Raw genomic sequence first — 21,371 nt, 5'->3', positions numbered from 1 at the left:
TAGTAGAGAAAGAGGGCGTAACGGAAAGGCCCCCATGTCTACTGAATAGAGTCATATCTTCCTCTGCCATGTCATTTTCCCCCAAACATCAGTTTCATTTTGATTAGACCATTCATGCCATTCCCAACTACCCTCAACAGTCTTTCCAACCCCATAATGGAGTCACCAATTTTCAATTCTTACCCCCCTCTTCCATACCTTCTGGAACCCCTCCTTTTAAAACAAGCCAGAAAGAGAAAATTATGGTTGTAATTCCACGTAAGCAGTTGTTACAACAAGTTTCGGCGTAGAAAAAGGATAACAGTGCATATGTTCACTTGTTATGAGGTTTTTAATGATTAGGTGATCTATTCATTAGACTGCGCAATGATGTTTCCCGAGAGAAAAAAGTCACCAGCCCTTCTTCATTTCTTCCTATAAGTCTCACGGACGCATCGTGGGCCTCAAAGGCCCAATTTTATCTGGCATCAAATTGTTCGAGTTAAAGATATGGGCTCAGCCCAACCCATACAACTGAGAAATGAACGTTGTATCTGAGCTATAAAGTTAACCAATCAGGCGAACTGCCTTCACCAGCGGCGATGTCTGAGGCGGAGAGTGAGGGAAAGGGCGAGAAACTGCGCCTGATATTTACGTACGGTACGCTGAAGATAGGATTTCCGAACCACTCGCTCCTGGAGGATTTGATTGGCAAGAACGACGCCGTTTTCAGGGGAAGCTGCGTGACCACCGAGCACTTCCCTCTGGTGTGCGGGTTGTATGGCGTGCCTTACCTCGTCCACTTGCCCGGGTCAGGCAATCAGGTCAAGGGAGAGCTGTATGGAGTAACAAGCCGAGGCCTGGCCCGACTCGATGAGCTCGAAGGAGTGAAGATCAAACACTACGAGCGCCGCCCTATTCGGGTGGCGATGGACGGATCGGGGGAAGAGGCGGAGGCAGAGGCATATTTCGCGCACGGCGGCTACGGCGAAGCCCTGTGGAAGAAGAGAGGAGAAGTTGGGATGAGCGAGTACACATCGGAGAATGGGTTGGATTACGTGAGGATGGAGCAGAGAGCACAGGACAAGAGTCTTGTTGAAGAGCTTTTGGAGTTAGTGGGCTCAGCTCCCAGTAGTGCTGTCGATTGAATTTGGGAGAAATCAACCAGAAATGATCAGTGGAAATTGTTCCTGCAATCATGGAGGAATTATTATAGCTAGCAGCAATATTTTTTTTAAAAAAAGGACAAAAAATTCTGCGGCAGCCTGTACTGTTTCTAGGGGGCTACTATGTGTGAGTTTCTTTTCCCCGAACGTGTATTATTACTGTAGTTAGCAGCAATATTTTAATGTTCACTTTTGAGTCATGTTGTTATTAATGGATGGATGCATACACCATTATTAAGTATATCCTCCAATTATGCTCTTGCTTAATGATTCAGGTGATGACATTGAATATGAATGAATTACTATTCAACTAATAATTGGTTGATTATTAGTACAAGTTGATCTCAGTGCATAACTGGCGATTAATCACTGTCCCTAGATATAATATACAGATGGATGCTAAAATTTAGCCCACCAAGGAGGTTGTTTGTATCTAAGAATTTAGCCGTACGTCCCATTCGACGCATAGATTTGCAGTGGCCCTAGTTACAAGAAGAAGAAGTTGCCATTTCTAACGACACCCATATACGTACGGGTTCTTATGAGTCCCCCAAAAATGTCATGTATTCTTTGGATCCTCAAACGAACCCTTATTTTGGCCATTCTTGCAAACCTTTTCCAGGATATTTTCGTATATACTATTTTCTATTCTTGATATCAGAGATGTTTGACTTACAAATTTTTCCAAAAATATATGTCTTTTTCTTGGAATGGAAAATAAAAAATTAGTTCCTAAACAAATTAATGATTCGGAATCCAAAACTACAAAAAAATTCTTATCCTTTTGAATCAGATGGATTGTTTTCTATGATTTAATTTGGTTATAAATATAAGACTCCAATTCAATTTGTTTCTTATGCTTATCTATTTTTTAAAATAGTCCCAATAGTAATTACACATATTAAAATATTTCATCAAATAACACTTGATTAGTAATGGTAGTTTAGGAAAAACAACATATATTTATTACAAACAACTGATTTAACTAATTTCTTAATCTATTAAAAATTAGTCAACTAGTTCTTATATTAAAGACTAGGTATAGATATGAGGTGGAGTATACGGATTCTGACCGTACGATGGTGGCTGATCATAAGCAAAAGGCGGTATGTTGGATTGCCCGTTGATGGTGGCACTAACATGTGGGCGTGTCCAAATGGAACAAGATAAAAGTTTCGTCTTTGTTTTTGTTTCGTGCAGCTATATCAGAAACAGAGAAGGAGAAGTGAAGCTTTTAATTTGTTCGATGGTCGCAAGTATTGGAAGCAGCTTTCTGTTAGTTGATGCTCATAAGACGTTAAAGCAACATTAATTATCCTTTGAAGGGCCTAAATCCTTATGCAAGCACAAAACAGAGAAGAAAGAAGAGCCAATATTAGATATAAACCATGACAAGAACTAATTAAACAGCGTGTCGGTAATACAGACAGCTGTTGGTTGTGCAAAACCTTCATGGTGATACACAATCCTTTATTTTCTGCAGCATAATGAGGACGGAATTTATTTGGCATGTATTATCAAGATAAGTGGTACATGTGGCACATAGCATTCAGGCTTTGGAAACGACACAGCTCCAACCTTCACCACATTTGCAGCAGGCAATATCACCAACCTCCTTCGTCTCCTCTTTGCACACCTTGTCCCCCTCGCTAAACGCGAAACAAAACCAAACCCATATCATTAATTGTTCCATATGCTAAGATTACTTCAATAATCTGAAATGCAAATATAAAGTATTGTCGTACATAGTGAGCGAGCAATTTTCATCACATTTAATGGATTTGCCGGCATCAGGGCCTGAGGCCTTGGTTACCACACATGTCCAACCCTCTCCAGTTTTGCAGCACACGTCTACTGAGTTGCCTTCAGGGGCGACTTCCCTGCTCATATATATATGATATTCAAACTAATCTCTAGTGCTATGAATCATGTGTGTGTGTGTGGGAGATACACGTACGTAGCAGTTTAGTATATTATAGCAGATCGATGGAGCATTAAGGACTCATACATAAACAAGAGTTTCAGTAGGTAAAGGTTAGAAGCGATACAGAGGAGAATAAGATGGAGTTAGGGGAATGATTACCTGAGGGGGACAGGGCTCTGAGACTGAGTCTCCATGTTCCTTCTTCTTCTTCTTTTTCAATATATGGATATTGGGTTGGCTTTAAGGGCTGTCTCTCCTGCTTATATATGGAGTTCTCCATTCTTTTTGCCCGCTGGGCGTGCCTCTCCTTGTTACGTGGACTTGTCTATTCTCATTTGGCCATTGGCTTCTATGCGATTCTGACTTCCAAGATCTTTTGTTCTTCGCCGTTTGGTTCTTTTTTTTTTTTTTTTTGGGGGGGGGGGATTCTTTCTTGTCACGTATAAAAACGAATTATATATGACGATAATTATTGGGATATCCACCTTCCATCGTGTGGACAAGGATTAAAGTAATCTTATCGATAAATTAGGTAACAAGACCATCATGGCAATTATGGCCTCTTTATCCCTGTTCCCTTGGCCTCTTTTTTGGTCCACTTGCTTGGTGTACCTATGAAGACATTTATTACTTGGTTTTTAATAGAATTATGGGGGATAATATCCCTCACACCCTTCTAGTTCTAAGAGTGCCAATAAAAATGGACGCCATGGATTGCTTATATATGGACCCTACTAGGCTACTGTTATCCAAGAACATCATGTCCTCCGACTCATCCTAAATATAAAATATAGAAGTTAGAATGTAAGATAACTAATTTGTAGTGATTAACAAAATTATTTGTAAAAAATATATATTAGTTTTTGTAAAATATCCCCTTAATCATTTGTATTAAAAATTACCACCTCCGATCCTTAATATAAGACCTTGTTTAACTTTTATTTTGGTCCTAAATATAAGACCTTAATCCATTTTTTCTCTCATATTTGTGTAATTTTTTTTTCAAGATAATCCTTTTAATAATTGTAATTTTAACCAATACACTTGATTAGTAAGGATATTTTAGGAAAGCTAATACCTATTTATTACAAATAACTAACTTAATTTATTTTCTTAATCTCTTCAAATTAGTCAACTGGCTCTTGTAATTAGGACCGGAGGTAGTATCTTTTAATGAAATCCATTTAATATGTATGCATTGAATGCAAATAATAAATTGAATTATTGAAATTTTAAATTTACAATTGAAGCAAATCTCTCCATCAGTCTCTCTCTATATATGAATATACTTTACCATAGTAAGGTATTTCAGTTTTGCAATCTTTATTTTTAATCAATTCTCCAATGATTCAAATTGGATCTTAAAATAATTCTTTCATTTTTTTTCTGTTTTTATTTTACATTTTTCTCGTCTTACAATTTCCCCACAAATCTATATAAAAATTTCGTTGATGAAAACATTTATTTGATTAATTAAAGCATATACAATATGCACGGCGATACATACACACAGTAACCCAAGTGACAAGTTCTTAATTATTACATACAAACCTTGATTTGCTAGAAAATCACACACACAGATACATGGGGATGCATAAAGTAACCAAAGTGACGAGTCTGAACATACAATAATATTATCCTTTATATCAGTGAAGAAGCACTATTCATTTGGCCTCCACAGCACAGGTGCGGGGTCCAGAGCATTCGAAACCCTTCTGCGCATCAGAAGGCTGAACCCTAGAAATCACGCAGCTCCGTCCTTCTCCGCACTTGCAGTTCGCTCCGCTCAGCGTCTCAAACCTCTTTCACCTCCTCTCCTGGCACTTTCGCCCCATCTCTGCAACCAAACACATATCATCTTTAGTGTTATATATATATGGAGGATCTGAGGATATATATATATTACATAAAAGCTATTGATGAAACATACACAGAGCAGTCGCAATTTTCGGCACATTTAAAGTAGGGTTTGCCAGCATCAGGGCCCGTGGTTTTGCTGATCAGACGTCCACTCTCTCCACATTTACAGTATATGCTGCCCAAGCAGCCTTCAACCGCCAGTTCCCTGCAAGTGATCATGATGATAGAAGCTCAAATAGTGGCAAAATTTCCATGGCCACAACAGGGTTTTTGTGTGGGGAACTTATTCTCTAGCTTCGTGTAGTAGAGAGAGAGGCGTGACGGAAAGGCCTTCCATGTCTACTGAATAGAGTCATATCTTCCTCTGCCACGTCATTTCTCCCAAACATCAGTTTGATTTTGGTTAGTCCCAACTACCTCAACGGTCTTTCCAACCCCATAATTGGAGTCGCCAATCTTCCATTCTTAACCCCCCGCCCCCCTTCCATACCTTCTGGAAATTATGATGTTATTCCACGTAAGCAGTTCATACAACAAGTTTCGGTGTAGAAAAGGTATAACAGTGCATATTGTTCACTTGCTATGAGTTTTTTAATGATTAGGTTATCTATACATTAGATTGCACAATGATGTTTCCCAGAGAAAAACTCATAAGCGCTTCTTCATTTCTTCCTTTGAGTCCCACGGACAGTTCTATCGGGCATCAAATATGTTGAGTTAAAGATATGGGCTCAGCCCAGCCCATACTACTGAGAAATGAACGATCTGTCCGAGCTATAAAGTTAACCAATCAGGTAGACTGCCTTCACAGGCGACGATGTCTGAGGCGGAGAGTGAGGGTAAGGGCGAGAAACTGCGCCTGATGTTTACGTACGGTACGCTGAAGAGAGGACTTCCGAACCACACGCTCCTGGAGGATTTGATTGGCAAGAAAGACGCCGTTTTCAGGGGAAGCTGCGTGACCACCGAGCACTACCCTCTGGTGTGCGGGCTGTATGGCGTGCCTTACCTCATCCACTTGCCCGGGTCGGGTCATCAGATCAAGGGAGAGCTGTATGGAGTAACCAGCCGAGGCCTGGCCCGACTCGATGAGCTTGAAGGAGTGACGATCAAACACTACGAGCGCCGCCCTATTCGGGTGGCGATGGACGGATCGGGGGAAGAGGCGGAGGCGGAGGCATATTTCGCGCACGGCTGCTTCGGCGAAGCCCTGTGGAAGAAGAGAGGAGTAGTTGGGATGAGCGAGTACACATCGGAGAATGCGTTGGATCAGGTGAGGATAGAGCGGAGAGCACAGGACAGAAGTCTTGTTGATGAGCTTTTGGACTTAGTGGGCTCAGCTCCTAGTAGCATTGTCGATTGAATTTGGGAGAAATCAGTCAATTAGAAATCGTGGAAGAATTATCACTGTAGCTAGTTGTAGCAACCTTTTTCGTTTTTTGGTTAAAAAAAAGGACAAAAATTGCTGCTGTTCCTTATGGGCTACTTTGTGCAGCGGACTTGTGTATTGTAGAACATTTCATGTCCTTTTAATTATTTTCTTCACTAATTGAGTTAAAATTTAGTGTATATGATTAAGAATATTTGATTTTGAGGCTGGTGCGCTCATCATTGATTGATAACTTGTTTAGTAATACACCGCTACCCTTCTGGCACACTCATGCTAGGCGAGCTACTACCTCTTGTCCATGATATGGCTAGCTATTGGTTGGAAAAAAATTATGGTCCCAAATATAAGATAAGATTTTGTCCGGATAATTAGTGCTATCATTCAGTTTTATTCCTATTAATTATAAGAAAGAAAGGAGAGAGATGAGAGATAATAAAAATGTAACATTGAAGGTAATTTTATCTTTTGTTAGAATAAAATAGAAAAACTCTAGCATTTTAGAATAAATTTAATCACTATACTTCTACTCCCTCCGTTCCTTATTATAAGAGGCAAATAACCAAATTATGTTGATAAAAAAATAGTTAAAATTAGTTGAGGACAATTAATGTGTAAAAAGTATAATATTTTTTCCAACAATGCCCCCATTAATAAGGAGAGAGAGTATGAGAGAGAATAATTAAATTATTAAAAGAAAGAGAAGTGGGAGGGAGAGAGACTGGGAGAGTATGAGTTGGGGACAAAATAATAGAGGTAAATAGGAAATCAATACAAAAAAATAGAGACAACTTTTAAGTGTCTCTTATATATGGGAACATGTCATAAGCATCAGATGTCTCTTATAATAAGGAACAGAGGGAGTATTTTTTAGTGTGTTAGAAAAGTTAACCAACTTTTATATTATAGACGGGGGGGGAGTAGTGATTTAAAAAAAAAAAAAAAAAAGGAAGCTGGGATCACTGAGTCCATGCATATGAGTCATTAAAATTTAAAAACGCTAATTAAGCATAATTAGCATAACAACACACACAGAAATCCAAGCGGCTTCCATATTCGATTTGGCCCACCAATCGTAATGGGGACGCCCACCGACACTTCCCCGCCACCAAATATTCAACTTGATTCCACCAACAAACGCTCCACTCTAAGTTTCAGACTCATCGTAGTATTTCAATAACTTGACATGGAAACCCCCCCCCCCTTCTTTTTGCCAACAATATGAAACTTGTACATGTGAATGATTCCACACTTTAGTTGTAAATATGGATTTAAATAATAATAGAAGATATGAAGAAGCATTTGCCAGCATCTGGATCCCTCCCTGTTCTTGGCTTCAGCCGTCACTTCCGTTGCTATTGCTAAGTTGGGACTTAAATAATAATACATTCATATGCATGCACACATGGAGTGGCACTTTCCCCATGTCACTTTTAAGTGTTAAGTTGTAAATTTACCTCAAAATTTTTTGTTTAAGATCAGTGTCATTCTGATTTTTTTTTTTTAGTTTATTGTCATCTTGAAAGTTTCAAAATATAGCAATATTGTCACACCTTGTTAAAAAATTGACGTCAAACATTAAAATATTGGTATTGACTATGTTAACAGTATGGGGTAGCATTATTCTATTTTAACACTTTTGAAACCAACTTGTAGTTCAAAAAAATTTTGGGGCAACATTATTCTAATATTTTTCTGAGTAAATTTGCATTTTAACCCAATAATTAAATCACATGTTACATATGACTAAAAGCCAGCCAAAGCTTTTAAGTGTGAGGGACAACTTGCACATCATTAAGAGTCTATTCGGGTTAGCGATCATAGGTCTAAAAGCTCCTTATTTTAGTTCAGAAGCCCGTTTCAAAATTTGATTCTGCTTGGTTGAGCTTTTGGCTCATTCTACTTGTGGGTAAGGGCCGTGCTTCATCGCCAGCTCGCCTCTTTGCCAGCTCGAGTGTTCGCCGTCGCTGCTCTGAAACTCGACACCGGTGAGATCGTCCTGGCCTCGCGAAAACAGGGGTGGTCGTGCGTTTCTCGGCTCGCCAAAACCAAAGGAAGCTCCGATCCATCCATCCTCTGTCTCCAATCTTCGTTCTTCAGTTCACCCGGTGAGCTCTCTCTGGTGATTGCCCAAAATTTTGTTCGTATTTCCTCCATTCATTGATCTATCAGCTTCTTGCTTATGATTCTGGTTCGGTGGTTCTGATTCGGTCCCTCCTCTGTTTTCGGTCTGTCATCCGGAAGTGATATGAATTTTTTTTCAACCGTGGCTATTAGTATTTTGACTGTGGTATGTTGAATTGGAATGATTTGGCTGTATATCCTCTTCAATTGCAAGCTTCCTCTCGGTTCTATTTTTGAACCGTGGCCTTCGATTTCAGCTTTGTATGCCTAGTGGATCCAAGCGATGTATAATTGTTGTCTGGATATTCCTTGGTCTTCCTTTGCGTCATTCGGCGGATTTGATCAATGGTTATTGCCGAAGATCTTGTTCGTTTTTGCCATGGATTGTTTCGGGGTTTATCGTGTTTTTGGATTTCTTTAATTGAGCTTCATGTGCTGGGGATTATAAATGGTATGTTCGTTTGGTAAATTGGTTCTGATTTTATGAAACAAAGAGGGAACAAATTATGGTAATCAATGTCTGGTTCTGGAGGCAGGGGACGTATATGGATGAGAAAGTCTGGCAATTGTTATATAAATTCAATGCAATTTGTTTTTCCTGCTGTAGTCCAGATTTCCCCCGGAGAAGAAGCTGTGAAGTCGAGACTTTGGTTTTTTTTTTTTTTTGCCGTGGATAGTACTTGTGATAATGAACATTATTTGTTAAGAGTTGATCTGATTTGGGATGAGATAAGAATTGTATTGTTCTGTATTGTTGTATTAAGGATTTTGATAAATTTATGGCCAACTTTTGAGAGTGAGGAAAAATGAAATCACAACTGAAATCCATGTATATATATTGAAGGAAGTGATTTGTATTTTGGTCAGAGGTTTATGTTGGTAGTTTTTTTATTTTCGGTTGACAAATCTGATAAGGATATAATTTTTAAAAATATTATGAAAGGCTTGTGCAACATGTTATTTTTTAAAAACAATAATGTGCTTTATAATGTTATTTAATTAACATGTTATTTTGGACGTTTTAAAATTTTTAGTATTTTGAAGTAAAAACAGATAATGAAGTTTAGAAAGGAGGGGGTGTATTTTTTCCAACCATGTAAAATTAGAAATTTTTTGTGTTTATTAATTTTTGTCACACTTGGTTTGGTAGGAAGGAATTGAGATTTAAAATGTGATCAATTTTTTCACCTATTACAGTAGACAATATGATTTTTGTTATTTCAATTGATTTTGAGTTGATTAACCTGGGATGACTGAAGAGTTATAATTGTGCTATAGCATAATGCGTAAGAATACGGTGAAAGCTTCCTGGGACCTACGAACCACAAAAGTGTTTATTGACCTCTGCATTGAACTTGTGCAACAAGGGGAAAGAAAAGGTACTAGCTTAACAAAGAAAGCTTGGGATATTCTTGGTGATAACTTTACTGCCAAAACTGGAAGAGTGTATGAAAAAGGTCAATTTAAGAATAAATATGATTCCTACGAAAGGAGTGGCAGACATGGGATAGGCTGCTTCGTGAGACAGGATTGGGATGGGATACTGAAAGGAATACTGTCAGTGCAACTGATGATTGGTGGAGAGAGAAAAATAAGGGTAATTATTGAACCTTTTGATCTTACATTTTCTCTACTTGTTAATGTTTTGTGTATATTTACTGTTTTTGGAATATTTTATGATATTATTGGTGTCTAATGTGCAGGAAGTTCCAAACTACGAAAAATTCAGAGAAAGAGGACTTCAATTTAGGGATGAATTGACGCAACTATTTGGAAGTGTGGCTGCAACTGGACCACAAGCATGGGCACCTTCTTCCATGACACTTCCAAGTGAAGGAACACCGAATGAAGATTTGGAAGAAGGGTCCGGAGATAGTGATGAAATTTTAGGTGCACCAACTGGTATAAGTGGGGAATTTAACACAGTGAACTTCAATGATAATAGTGGAGGTAGTGGAGGCAACACTGAATTGAGACAGGATACCAGTGGTGGGGGTACAAGCAGAGGTAGGAGTCGACCTAGTAGCTCACTGGGGGTCAGAAGGAAGAGTGAAGTCAAGAAGAAACGCACATCTCCCTCTATGAAAATAGCGGATGCAATTAGCAAGATTGCTGAAACAAATATTTCTGAGGCCGAGCGTGGAAATGAGGTCATTTCACGAGCAGAAGCTAGAAGGTTGGAAGAAGAAGCGCGTGCTTATGAGGTTTCAATTAGGGGAGTCCTGTCTCACCTGAAAACAGTTCCTGAAGTTGTCAGTGATCCTGATTTCTTTAGACGGTGCACACAACTCCTTATGGAACGGCAGGATGCACGAGAAATGTATGCAGCTCTGAAGGATCAGAAGGAACAGCTTCTACCCATTTTAGAGCATTTTACTAGGGATTTATGACTTGTTTATTATATTAGACAGTTCCATATGTGTATGTTTTATGTGACCAGTGGATTGTTATATGAATCAAACAACTCTGTAACTTTTATAAATGTTTCGTAATTTCTACGTAGGAATTCTAAACTTTATGTGTATGTGCACAGGATAAAACGAATATGGATGATGAAATTAAACATGTGGAAGAGCATGCTAAGGGACGGAAAAAAAGAGTTAACAAAGTTGCAGCATTGGTTGGTGCATACGCTACTTTGAACTTGTGTAAGGAGCCTCGGCATACAAGTGCTTATACAGGCTGCATATGGGTAAGGGATGTTTTAGATGGCAACTCCAGTCGTTGTTATAACATGTTTAGGATGGAACGAGATGTGTTCTTAAGTCTGGTGGAACAATTGCAACAACATGGTCTAAAAGAAACTAAAAATATAGGGATACATGAATCAGTTGCAATGTTTTTACATACCGTTGGGCATGCACTTAGTAGCAGAATGCAGCAAGAAAGATTTCAACATTCAGGGGAGACAATTAGCAGACATTTTCATAATGTCCTAATGGCATGCTGTAGACTTGCCATGTCTAATATCAAACCAAAAGATCCAACATTCCGGCATGTTCATACAAAAATTCGGTTTGGTAAATACTGGCCTTTTTTTAAACATGCTATTGGAGCAATTGATGGCACACATGTTTCCTGCGTTGTCAGTGCAACAGATCAAACTAAATTTATCTCTAGGAAAGGAACAGTGTCACAAAATGTCATGGCGGTTTGTGATTGGGACATGTGTTTTACTTTTGTCTTGGCCGGATGGGAAGGTAGCGCACATGATGCTCGGATATTTGATCATGCCCTCACAACTCCTTCAATGAACTTTCCCCATCCACCTGAAGGTATTTTTTTATTTCCTATATTTTTTTATATTTAGCTTAACAAACATAATTTACAATAATTTCATTTTTTATATAGGAAAATATTATTTGGTGGATGCTGGATACCCAACACCGAATGGATATCTCGGCCCATACAGACGGGAGCGTTACCATTTGCCTGATTTTCGAAGGACATCTGGGTTTGAAAATGACAATGAAATCTTTAATTATTTCCATTCAAGTTTAAGGAGTACAATTGAAAGAACTTTCGGAGTTTGGAAAAAAAAGTTCGCAATCTTACAAAACATGCCATCTTATGATTTTGAAACACAAGTTAAAATCGTTTGTGCAACGATGGCTATACATAATTTTATTAGAACGACATCTATTACTGATCCTGGATTCGTTCAGTTGGAAGAAGAAGGTACTTATGCAGAAGATGATGGTGATGGGGTTAGATTTTCACGTATACATTCATCAATTCAATCTTCATCTTACATGGCTCAGGTTCGTGACAGCATAAGAGACGAACTTGTTAATTCAATACGAGGATAGTAGTCATGTCTTATTTATTTCCTTTTATCATAGATTGTAATATGTAGTTAAAAACAAAACCTATTACAAATGCTTTGTATCGATGCATCATCTTAATGATTATGACACTTCTTTATTTATATTTCTCTTATTAATATTATGCCTTATATTCTCAAGCTAATTATTACTTACTTGAATAATTAATAAATTATTTTAAGACGTGTTTATTCTATTTTGCAACAAAATAATTCATCTTCTCTAAAAATATTTTTCACTCTTATATTTTATGAATATATATGTGTGGTGACAATTAATTAATTAATTGTATTAAACATCAGAGGTTATTATACATGTAGTATGTTATTACAAAAAGTAGTTATGAAAAAATGTTATGGGATTTCACGTTTACAATCTTTAAACAAAATTAATATTTTTCTGTTATAAAAAAATCATTTTTCTATAAACATATTTAATATTATGTTTTATAAATATATGTACACATATTAATTATGTATTAATTATATTATCTTATATATTATTAATTATGTTAGTAAAAATTATTTCATTAACAATTTTATTTCTTCAAATCAAAATAAATCATAAAATCTATCCATTATATAATTATCATATTAACTTATACCCTTTTTGGTCATTTCCACATGTCAAAAGCACTTCTGGTAATAACTATCCAAACACTCTCACTTCTCAGAATCACTTTTTCTCAGAATCTATTCTCCACAAAATCTATTCTCCAGAATCACTTTTCCAAACCACGGTTTGAAGTCATCCAAACACACCCTAAAAAGTGGGATTCAGACGCACGATTTGGATAAACTAATCTAAGCTGTTTTTTGAGTTTATATATCATGCTTATGGTTAGTGGAGCACGCTTAAAATATATTTCAATAATTGAATTTCACTTCTTCCTGTTAAAATAATTTTAATTAACTATATTATGTAAATTAATTTTTTTATCATTTTTTATTATTTAATAAAAGCCATATCTATTTTGATAATTTTATAAACTAAACTTATTTATTTAATTATAATCCAAACAACTTTTATCTAATCTAACTTTTACAAACTAACTTTTATAAAATTCAATCCAAATATAAAATTATGTTACCAATTTAACTTTACCCAACCTAATTTCTTCAAAAATAAAATTAAAAATAAGTCACCTTTTTTATACCATGAATCTAAATAGACCCTTAAAACGGCAAGATATTGGATCTTTCCCCTACTTTCCTTCATATGTTCATGCTAATCTGAACCCTCTGATCAATAGTTCAACTCGCTGCCAAGGCACGTCCCTGACAAGAGATCCTCAAGCTTTTTGGGTTCCTTTTGCAGAACTGTTATCCATAACGAAAGAGGATGCTTAAACAGAAATGCCAATCTCCAATCACAATTCTCCACTAAACATTAGAGAGTTTATAGGGTTCAACCAAATGCTTCCGGCTCTAGTTATCTATTGTATTGGACAAAGAGGCAGCGGGTGCCGAAGACGTTCTACAAGAACCAGCAATTAATGGCCTTAGTATTCTTTGGATCCTTAAACCCTCATTTAACTTTTGCCATTTTTATAAACCTGTTCCAGGCCATCTTCACATATGAGGTGGGCCATAGGGAGTCCGAACAATGGTAGCTATATATGTTGGTTTTCCATCGCTGGTTGCAACATGTGGGTGTGTCTCAATGGGACCAGATAAAAGTTTTTTTGTTTTTGTTTCGTGCAGCTATATATTATAGTAGAAACAGAGAAGAGGAAGTGAAGCTTTTAATTTGTTCGTGGCAGCAACTACGGAAGCAGCTTTCTGTTGCTGCTCACAAGACAAAAAAAAAAGCAACAATCATCCTTTAACACTGTAGATTAAGCATAAGATGACATACATACATATATAACAACAACAACAACAACATTAATATTAATAACCCAAACGATGACAAGTTCTTAATTACATAACAACCTTGATTTGCGGGCAAATCACACACGCAGATCCATGGGGATACATAAAGGAACCGAAGGGACGGGGTTTGAGCATACAATATCCCTTTATTTATTTTTTTGCAGCCAAAGTAAAGCACAGACGTCACAGATAACTAATACTACCTCCTGTCCTAATTATAGGGTCTTATAATAATTAGAATCAGAGGTAGTATTATTTTAGTGATGAAGTGTTATTCATCAGGCCTCGATAGCACAGGTGCAGGGTCCAGCGCATTCGAAACCTTTCTGGGCCTCAGATGGCTGAACCCTAGAAATCACACAGCCCCATCCTTCTCCACACTTGCAGTATGCTCCACTCGCAACATCTCCTACCTCCTTCGCTTCCTGTCCTGGCACTTTCACCCCATCTCTGCATGCATCACATACAAAATACCACTTTAATTAATACTATCTGATATTTAATATAAGAGCTAGTTTGATAGTTAATTTAGTCTTAAATATAAGACATAAATTCACTTTGTAAGTTATTATTGATGAAACATACATAGAGCAGTCGCACTTCTCGCCACATTTATAGTAGGGTTTGCCAGCATCAGGGCCTGTGGTCTTACTGATCACGCATGTCCATCCCTCTCCACATTTACAGAACACGTTGCCCAAGCTGCCTTCCACCGGGACTTCCCTGCAAGTACAGTACAGTGATATATTAATCTGATGAAGCTCTTTAAGAAGACAAGATCTCTCAAGAGGCAAACGTTAAAGCGAATCGGAGTTAGGAAAGAAAACCTGATTTGGCTTTGAGATGCCATCTTCCTCGATCAGCTTCTTCGATATTTGGTTGGTTAATTTCATGGGACTCCCACCCTCTACTATTTATATATGGGTATTATACTTTCCGTTTCATTTGGCACTTCGCTTCTCACATGAAAAAAAAAAAAAAGGAGGAATATTTATATAGCAGTGTTTGTGTCATGCATGACGTGAGTTGAGATACCCATATAAAACTATAAATCTTAAATAATGCTCCTCATAATTTTTTCAATGTGAGTGTCAGCGGACTTTGTAACTTTCTTGTATACTCTATTTTTTTTATTTTATGGCTTAACCTCCTTTTTATATTCTAAATTAAAAAATGTTTTCAAAACCTCGTCTAGTTTCCAGGCTTATTATATTCTAGCTCCAGATCATAGATAAAAGTATTGTATGCATATATTGGCCATAGTTAAGCCAAGAAGAAAGGGCTTAATTTCTCTCATGTAACGTTAAAATTTTAAATGAAGTTTACCAATTGCAAAATTATTTTGAGAAAGCCACCTAATTGAGCTCAATAATACTTAAATATGACTTAATAATACGTCAATAATTGTATAAGAATGTGTTTCCTTATCAATTACGCCAATTAATGTTAAATTAATCTAATCAGTAATTGATAAATCAGCCAAATCATGTTTAATATAGAAAATTCCAAATAAGTTGAATGATTGATAAGACGTCGTCACAGTATAGTCTAGCATATTATTTTTGAATTATCACGATACGCGCATAAATTAATCAAGTGCAAGGACCCGCTCACCCCACTCGTGGTCCTTCAAATAAAATTGCAAATTTGTCCCAACTCTGTGTCTCGTTTTTAATTTGAAACCGTTTAGGTCATCATCACTGTGACGAGCACCTTCATAATTGTGGTACGATTTGCATTGTCCAAAAATAATTTCAATAGTTCAGCTTTAAAATTAATTTTGAATAATAAAATCATTTATTAGTGCGTAATGGGCCAGCAACCGCAATCATATAAGCATAAGTCACAGCAAAAAACCAAGGTTATTCAATAAAAGGATCAAATTGGCCCAAAACGCGGAGGTAGAACGATGATTTAGGGGAATATATTCGTGGGTGTTTGAAAAACTTTTCACACGCACTTAAAAATAATTTTATGCAAATTGAGGCAAAACTCTTCTTATATATTTACTCATAAAATTATTTCTAAAAAGCTAATTAAAACACCCTCAAATAGCAACATTAACAATGTTTCAAATAGACTTCCTTTTAATAGAATAATACTTGTATTTAAATAAAAAAACAGCAATATTTTTTATAAAAAGAATTAACAAACAATGCTGCTGCAGCCTGTAATTACGGTTTCTAGTGGGCTGCTTTGAGTAGTCAATGGACTGGTGTGTGAGTTTGTTATCAATTGGATCAGTTACGCATCAGAACTCTTGGTGTTCATTTATGAGTCAATTTGTATGAATCTATGAAGTATAGAGCCAGAAAAACAGACCGGCCTGCTGAGGCCTGAAAATTATAAGGTCGAGCTTGAAATGTTTCCTGTCAAATAAAAACGAACTTATAAGAGGTCAAGGGCTTAAACAGGCCGGCCCTGCAAGGCTGCGGACTGACCTGTTAAAGTCTTTTTATAATTTTTTAAAAATTTTTGTGTAATTCTAATATTATTATTATTTTTACATTATTAATGATATTTTGAATATTTAGTTATTATTATCATTTTGAAATTAAATTTCACATAATGGTTTGATTTATTTGGTTTTAAACAATAATTTGTCCAATTAAATTTTAAAAAATGGGTTACTTTGGACTTTAATAGTTATTTGATTTGTATTATATGTGTTGATATTTTTAAACTATATATATTTGATAAGAGAGTATTTTTGTACTTATATAACTTGTGATTCTATAATTTGAATTAGAAATTTATGAGTTTCAACAACAAAATTCCTATGAAGAAGAAAAACTTGATATTTTTGCTATGAAAGAAGAGCATACTTATGAGAAGAGTAATTAATTATAATGATGATGAAGTTTTAAGAAATTAATGATAGTGTTTGTCTATTACACAGTTGCACTATTGATAAAGGTGGAAACAGGCCAAGTTAGGCCAGTCCTTGCTCTTAACAAGCTAGGCTTGTTTTGTAGCACATCGGCATGGGCTTAGCCTATGGCCTGTTACACGCTTATTCTTCAGCCTGAGCTTGACTTGTATAAAAGCGTAGCTTGGCCTGAAACCTATCAAAAAGCCTACATTTTTTTAAAAAAATTTAAATTACATAGTGATATGTAAAAAAAAAAAAAGACTAAGATTAAAAAAAGTGTACATAATTAATTTTTAAGTCTTGTCTTTTATTTAAATTTTAGTGTCATAAGTACTATTTCCACCCCTAAATATTGATGGAACTTTTGAATGTCATTGTCTCGTTGATAGATGTTTTAGATGTTGAAGGATATTTATATATAATGATATTTTGTATTTGTGACTTAATTTTATTCATATTTATGTCTTTTATTAATAATTTCATTAGTTTGCTTTCATTTTTTGATAAAAAATATGAGAAATATGAAAAATAGAATTTTTTTTCTTAAACAGACCAAAAGCCTGTGAGCCGACCCTGGGCCTGTCAACTTAAAGGTTAAGCCTAGCAAATTGGGATATTTTTAAAATTTTAGCCCTGATGGGTTGAGTCGGCCCGTATTCCCACCTCTAATGAACTAGCTAATATTATTTTTCAAATGATATTCTTAAGACCCAACTAATTAAGTTAATCGTTGGCCAAAAAAATCAAGTTAATCACTTTAATTGATGAGCATACCAGTATTACAAATAACCTCCATTTATGGTCTTAAAGATCCAGATAATAAAATTGAATATTAATGAATTTCTATTCAATTAGTAATTGATTATTAATATAGTTTGATCTCACATTCTCAATGAATACTTGATGATTAATCACCGTCCCTAAATATAATAAATAGTTGTTTGGTATCTGAATATTTATTTTTGTTTTTTCCCCAAAATCTGTCTCTCATTAAATAGTGATATTTTTGAAAACCGGAAAGATCATTTATTGAGGGGACATCATCGAGGGCTTGTTTGGTTCTTGTTTTGAAAACAATTTTTTATTTTTAAAAACAAAAAAAAACTTATTTGATAATTTGTTTTTAGTTGGTTGTTTTAAATAGAAACAAAACATACACTATGTTTTTAAAAACTAAAAAACCTAACAATTTTTAGATGTTTTCTTGTTTTTGTTTTAGTATTTTTATTTTTTGTTTTAGAAAATTAGAGAAACTTTCTTTTCTTCTTACTTACTGCCCACTATTTATCTATGCCGAGCCACTGTTTACCAAATTAATTTGAAATGTGACTTTTTAAAATAATTATCCAAACATATTTTACGTTTTTTCTATTCTCAAAGCTTGTTTTCAAAAACAGTTTTATAAAAGTGTTTTGACAACAGAAAATAAAAAATAAAACTAAACAAGCCCTAAATATCGGTATTTTCAAAAAGATGATGGGATTCAGAACTTCCTCCACCTCCAGTGCTCACAGTCGGAGAGAAACATTTTCACTTCCCTCCACTTCTCTTCACCTTTTTATTCTCATATAAATTAAACGGTTAAGATTTAAGATCTTATATAAAAATATTATTTTAATATCAAACAACAAAAAATGTATATAAATAAATTTAAATAATTAATTTGATCTAAATAGTGCACATCGTTATATTTTTATTAAAATATTTTACACATTTTTTAAATTTTTCATAGGATATTAAATCTCAACCATTTAATTGAAGTGTATCTGATGGCAAGAATAAAAATGTGGAAGGAAGTGAAGAGTAAGGAAAGTGGAGTTCATGTCGCTGGGGACAACTTTTTGGACCTTTTCCCCCACTTCCCTTTGTATGTTAACGCTAATCTGAACCTTGTAAAAGCACAACTTGCTGCCAAGTCAAATCCACGACAAGGGATTCTTCAGCTTTCCTCCATCAAAGTCGTTATGCAGAACTGTTATGTCCAATGAAAGCGGATGCTCAAACAGAAATATTACATTCTTAAGGAAGAACGGAGCAGTGCCTTCTGAAAATCTGAGCTGAAACAGAACCTCCCAAAGGCAATCTCCAATCACATCTTCCCTTCGCATTTCACAATCTTTCAGGGTTCAACCAAAATGGCTTCTATCCATCGGAGGAAGAAGAAACCTGGCGCCGTCCCACTAGCTACGTCCCACTCTATCGGTCTGCAATGACCTTGGAAGTTGCCATTCCTATGCGTGCGTGGATTACTACACGCACGGCCCGATGCGTCCACCGAAAATGTTTGGATCCTTAAACCCTTATTTTTGCCATTTTTATGAACCTTTTCCAGGTCATCTTCGGATGCGAATTCCGAACGATGGTGGTTGATCACAAGAAAACGGATCGGAGCTACACTGGATTACTCATCGATGGTGGGGCATCCGAGAGTAGGGTATTAGAGGCCCCTTGCCCGTGGGTGTGTCTCAACGGAGCAAGATAAAAGCTTCTTGTTTTTGTTTCTGTTGCTGCTCATGAGACATTAAAGCAACATTAATAATTAACTTTCACCACCCTAGATTGAGACTTAGACTGGGCTAAACCCTTATGAACGCTTTCCCCATTTCCCTCCCTCATTCGTTGCTTTAATTTACAGAGAATATTCACGTAACCGTGAACAAACACGCTCCATATGTCTAGATATAGCAATTAATAGATACCGTCGTTGTATTCTCTACTCGATCAATTGGCAAGTTTTTATTAATACTTGGCCCGAAAGGAAGGACAAAACAGAGAAGAAGAAAGAAGAGCCAATATTAGATAAATCATGACAAGGACAATTTAAAGAGCGTGTACGTAATACAGACAGTGATTATGCAAGAGATTCATAATAATTATACACAATCCTTTATTTTCTGCAACATAATGATAACGCACGAGATATTATGCATATGGACAGAATTTATTTTGCATCAAGACAAGTGGCGCCACATAACACTCAGGCTTTGGAAATGACACAGCTCCAACCTTCACCACATTTGCAGCAAGCTGTGTCACCAACCTCCTTCGACTCCTCTTTGCACACTTTGTCCCCCTCGCTACATGCCAAAAAACCAAACCCATAGCATTAATCATCCCATATGCTGCAATTAATTCAGTCGTCTGAAATGGGCATAAAGTATTGACGTACATAGTAAGTGAGCAATTCTCATCACATTTAATGGATTTTCCGGCATCTGGGCCTGAGGTCTTGGTTACCACACATGTCCAACCCTCTCCAGTTTTGCAGCACAAGTCTACTGAGTTTCCTTCAGGCGTCACTTCCCTGCAAATATATGATATTCAAATTAACCTCTAGTGCCATGAACCAGATATATGTGAGATACGTATAGCAGAGTTTATATTATGGCAGATCGATGAAGCTTTAAGGACTGATATAAAAAGAATTTCAGTAGGTAGAGGTTAGAAGCGGTACAAGAAGAAGGAAGATGAAGTTAGGGGAATGATTACTTGAGGGGGACAGAGCTCTGAGACTGAATCTCCATGTTCCTTCTTCTTCTTCTTCGATATATTTGGTTGGCTTTGAGGGTGGTCTCTCCTGCTTATATGTGGAGTTCTCCATTCTTTTTGCCGGCCGCGCGTGTGGCTCCTTGTTACGTGGACTTGTCTATTCTCATTTGGCCATTGGCTTCTATACGATTCTCGATCACTTCCAAACTTAGCCATGCTCTTTTGTTCCTTTTTGTTTGGTTAATTTGCTGGGGGAGAAAATTCTTTCCCGTCATGTGTAATGACGAATTATATATGACAATAATATTATTGGGATATCCACCCTCCATTGTGTGGATAAGGAATATTAAAGTAACATTATCGATAAATTAGGTAAGAAGATCATCATCATAGCAATTATGGAGCCCTTTCCTTGTTCCCTTGGGCTCTTTTTTGGTCCACATGTTTGGTCGCATATCTATGAATATTTATCACTTAGCTTTTAATAAATTTATAGAGGATGAAATCTGTCACCCTTCTAAGAGTGCCAATAAACATGGACGTCATGGATTGCTTAGAGACCCTACTAAGTTATTGTAATCCAAAAGCATTATACTTGCAGTCATCCTAAATACAAGAGTATGATAGCTAATTTGTAAAGATTAAAAAAAAAACTATTTATAAAAAGTATACATTGGTTTTCCTAAAATATTCCCTCAATCAGTCGTATTAAAAATCATCTTTTTAATAAAATCCCTTTAATACATGCAATAAAAATAAATAGTTGGATAAAGAAATTCATAAATTTGAGAGATAAATTGCATTGAAATTTTAAATTTAGAACCTGCAACTAGTTCATATATTTAAGACTGAGAAGAATATTTCTTTTGAAC

General features: G+C 36.1%; 5 protein-coding genes across 8 annotated transcripts; 2 read left to right on the top strand and 3 right to left on the bottom strand.

The window, feature by feature from the left end:
* The first annotated feature begins 366 nt into the window (after positions 1–366).
* LOC114758055 (putative gamma-glutamylcyclotransferase At3g02910) lies at positions 367–1,482 on the top strand. The gene is made up of 2 exons (XM_028947061.1): positions 367–1,192; positions 1,305–1,482. Exon 1 carries the CDS (start codon positions 582–584, stop codon positions 1,125–1,127), a length of 546 nt encoding a protein of 181 aa, XP_028802894.1. The 5' UTR covers positions 367–581; the 3' UTR covers positions 1,128–1,192; positions 1,305–1,482.
* A 1,017-nt stretch (positions 1,483–2,499) lies between these two features.
* On the bottom strand, positions 2,500–3,443 carry LOC114758028 (uncharacterized). The gene is made up of 3 exons (XM_028947031.1): positions 3,229–3,443; positions 2,891–3,025; positions 2,500–2,794 (listed from the first exon to the last, which is right to left on the bottom strand). The coding sequence occupies exons 1-3, from the start codon at positions 3,261–3,263 to the stop codon at positions 2,695–2,697; spliced, it is 270 nt and encodes an 89-aa protein (XP_028802864.1). The 5' UTR covers positions 3,264–3,443; the 3' UTR covers positions 2,500–2,694.
* LOC114758025 (uncharacterized) lies at positions 2,510–21,158 on the bottom strand. 3 transcript variants are annotated; one of them, XM_028947025.1, is made up of 4 exons: positions 20,465–21,158; positions 20,180–20,314; positions 19,988–20,087; positions 2,510–2,698 (listed from the first exon to the last, which is right to left on the bottom strand). In XM_028947025.1, the coding sequence occupies exons 1-3, from the start codon at positions 20,713–20,715 to the stop codon at positions 19,988–19,990; spliced, it is 486 nt and encodes a 161-aa protein (XP_028802858.1). In that variant the 5' UTR covers positions 20,716–21,158; the 3' UTR covers positions 2,510–2,698. The 3 variants fall into 3 exon arrangements, with proteins under 3 accessions (XP_028802858.1, XP_028802859.1, XP_028802860.1); XM_028947026.1 differs by lacking the exon at positions 2,510–2,698 and having other exon boundaries at positions 19,784–20,087; positions 20,180–20,317; positions 20,511–21,108; XM_028947027.1 differs by lacking the exon at positions 2,510–2,698 and having other exon boundaries at positions 19,784–20,087; positions 20,500–20,853.
* LOC114758024 (putative gamma-glutamylcyclotransferase At3g02910) lies at positions 5,001–6,509 on the top strand. Its single transcript, XM_028947023.1, has one exon. The coding sequence runs from the start codon at positions 5,747–5,749 to the stop codon at positions 6,290–6,292; it is 546 nt and encodes a 181-aa protein (XP_028802856.1). The 5' UTR covers positions 5,001–5,746; the 3' UTR covers positions 6,293–6,509.
* On the bottom strand, positions 14,085–15,054 carry LOC114758026 (uncharacterized). 2 transcript variants are annotated; one of them, XM_028947028.1, is made up of 3 exons: positions 14,966–15,054; positions 14,724–14,861; positions 14,085–14,600 (listed from the first exon to the last, which is right to left on the bottom strand). In XM_028947028.1, the coding sequence occupies exons 1-3, from the start codon at positions 14,986–14,988 to the stop codon at positions 14,417–14,419; spliced, it is 345 nt and encodes a 114-aa protein (XP_028802861.1). In that variant the 5' UTR covers positions 14,989–15,054; the 3' UTR covers positions 14,085–14,416. The 2 variants fall into 2 exon arrangements, with proteins under 2 accessions (XP_028802861.1, XP_028802862.1); XM_028947029.1 differs by having other exon boundaries at positions 14,085–14,588; positions 14,966–15,053.
* Positions 21,159–21,371: the final 213 nt, after the last annotated feature.

This window comes from Neltuma alba, unplaced genomic scaffold (genome assembly GCF_004799145.2).
Source record: "Neltuma alba isolate B1F8T4 unplaced genomic scaffold, ASM479914v2 tig00010661_pilon, whole genome shotgun sequence".
Lineage (NCBI taxonomy): Eukaryota > Viridiplantae > Streptophyta > Magnoliopsida > Fabales > Fabaceae > Neltuma > Neltuma alba.
Note: the sequence above shows the minus strand (reverse complement) of the source record. Positions and strands in the feature narration are given on the sequence as shown.

What these genes read in the sequence shown, in the direction of transcription:
- LOC114758055 (XM_028947061.1), top strand. Translation starts at nt 582, where the DNA reads ATGTCTGAGGCGGAGAGTGAGGGAAAGGGCGAGAAACTGCGCCTGATA.
- LOC114758028 (XM_028947031.1), bottom strand. Translation starts at nt 3,263, where the DNA reads ATGGAGACTCAGTCTCAGAGCCCTGTCCCCCTCAG. An exon ending in CAGAGCCCTGTCCCCCTCAG is followed by an intron (nt 3,026 to 3,228) that starts GTAATCATTCCC and finishes ATATATGAGCAG; the next exon opens with GGAAGTCGCCCCTGAAGGCA. An exon ending in GAAAATTGCTCGCTCACTAT is followed by an intron (nt 2,795 to 2,890) that starts GTACGACAATAC and finishes TTTCGCGTTTAG; the next exon opens with CGAGGGGGACAAGGTGTGCA.
- LOC114758024 (XM_028947023.1), top strand. Translation starts at nt 5,747, where the DNA reads ATGTCTGAGGCGGAGAGTGAGGGTAAGGGCGAGAAACTGCGCCTGATG.
- LOC114758026 (XM_028947028.1), bottom strand. Translation starts at nt 14,988, where the DNA reads ATGGCATCTCAAAGCCAAATCAG. An exon ending in GCATCTCAAAGCCAAATCAG is followed by an intron (nt 14,862 to 14,965) that starts GTTTTCTTTCCT and finishes CTGTACTTGCAG; the next exon opens with GGAAGTCCCGGTGGAAGGCA. An exon ending in GAGAAGTGCGACTGCTCTAT is followed by an intron (nt 14,601 to 14,723) that starts GTATGTTTCATC and finishes GTATTTTGTATG; the next exon opens with TGATGCATGCAGAGATGGGG.
- LOC114758025 (XM_028947025.1), bottom strand. Translation starts at nt 20,715, where the DNA reads ATGGCTAAGTTTGGAAGTGATCGAGAATCGTATAGAAGCCAATGGCCA. An exon ending in ACTTCATCTTCCTTCTTCTT is followed by an intron (nt 20,315 to 20,464) that starts GTACCGCTTCTA and finishes ATATATTTGCAG; the next exon opens with GGAAGTGACGCCTGAAGGAA. An exon ending in GAGAATTGCTCACTTACTAT is followed by an intron (nt 20,088 to 20,179) that starts GTACGTCAATAC and finishes TTTGGCATGTAG; the next exon opens with CGAGGGGGACAAAGTGTGCA.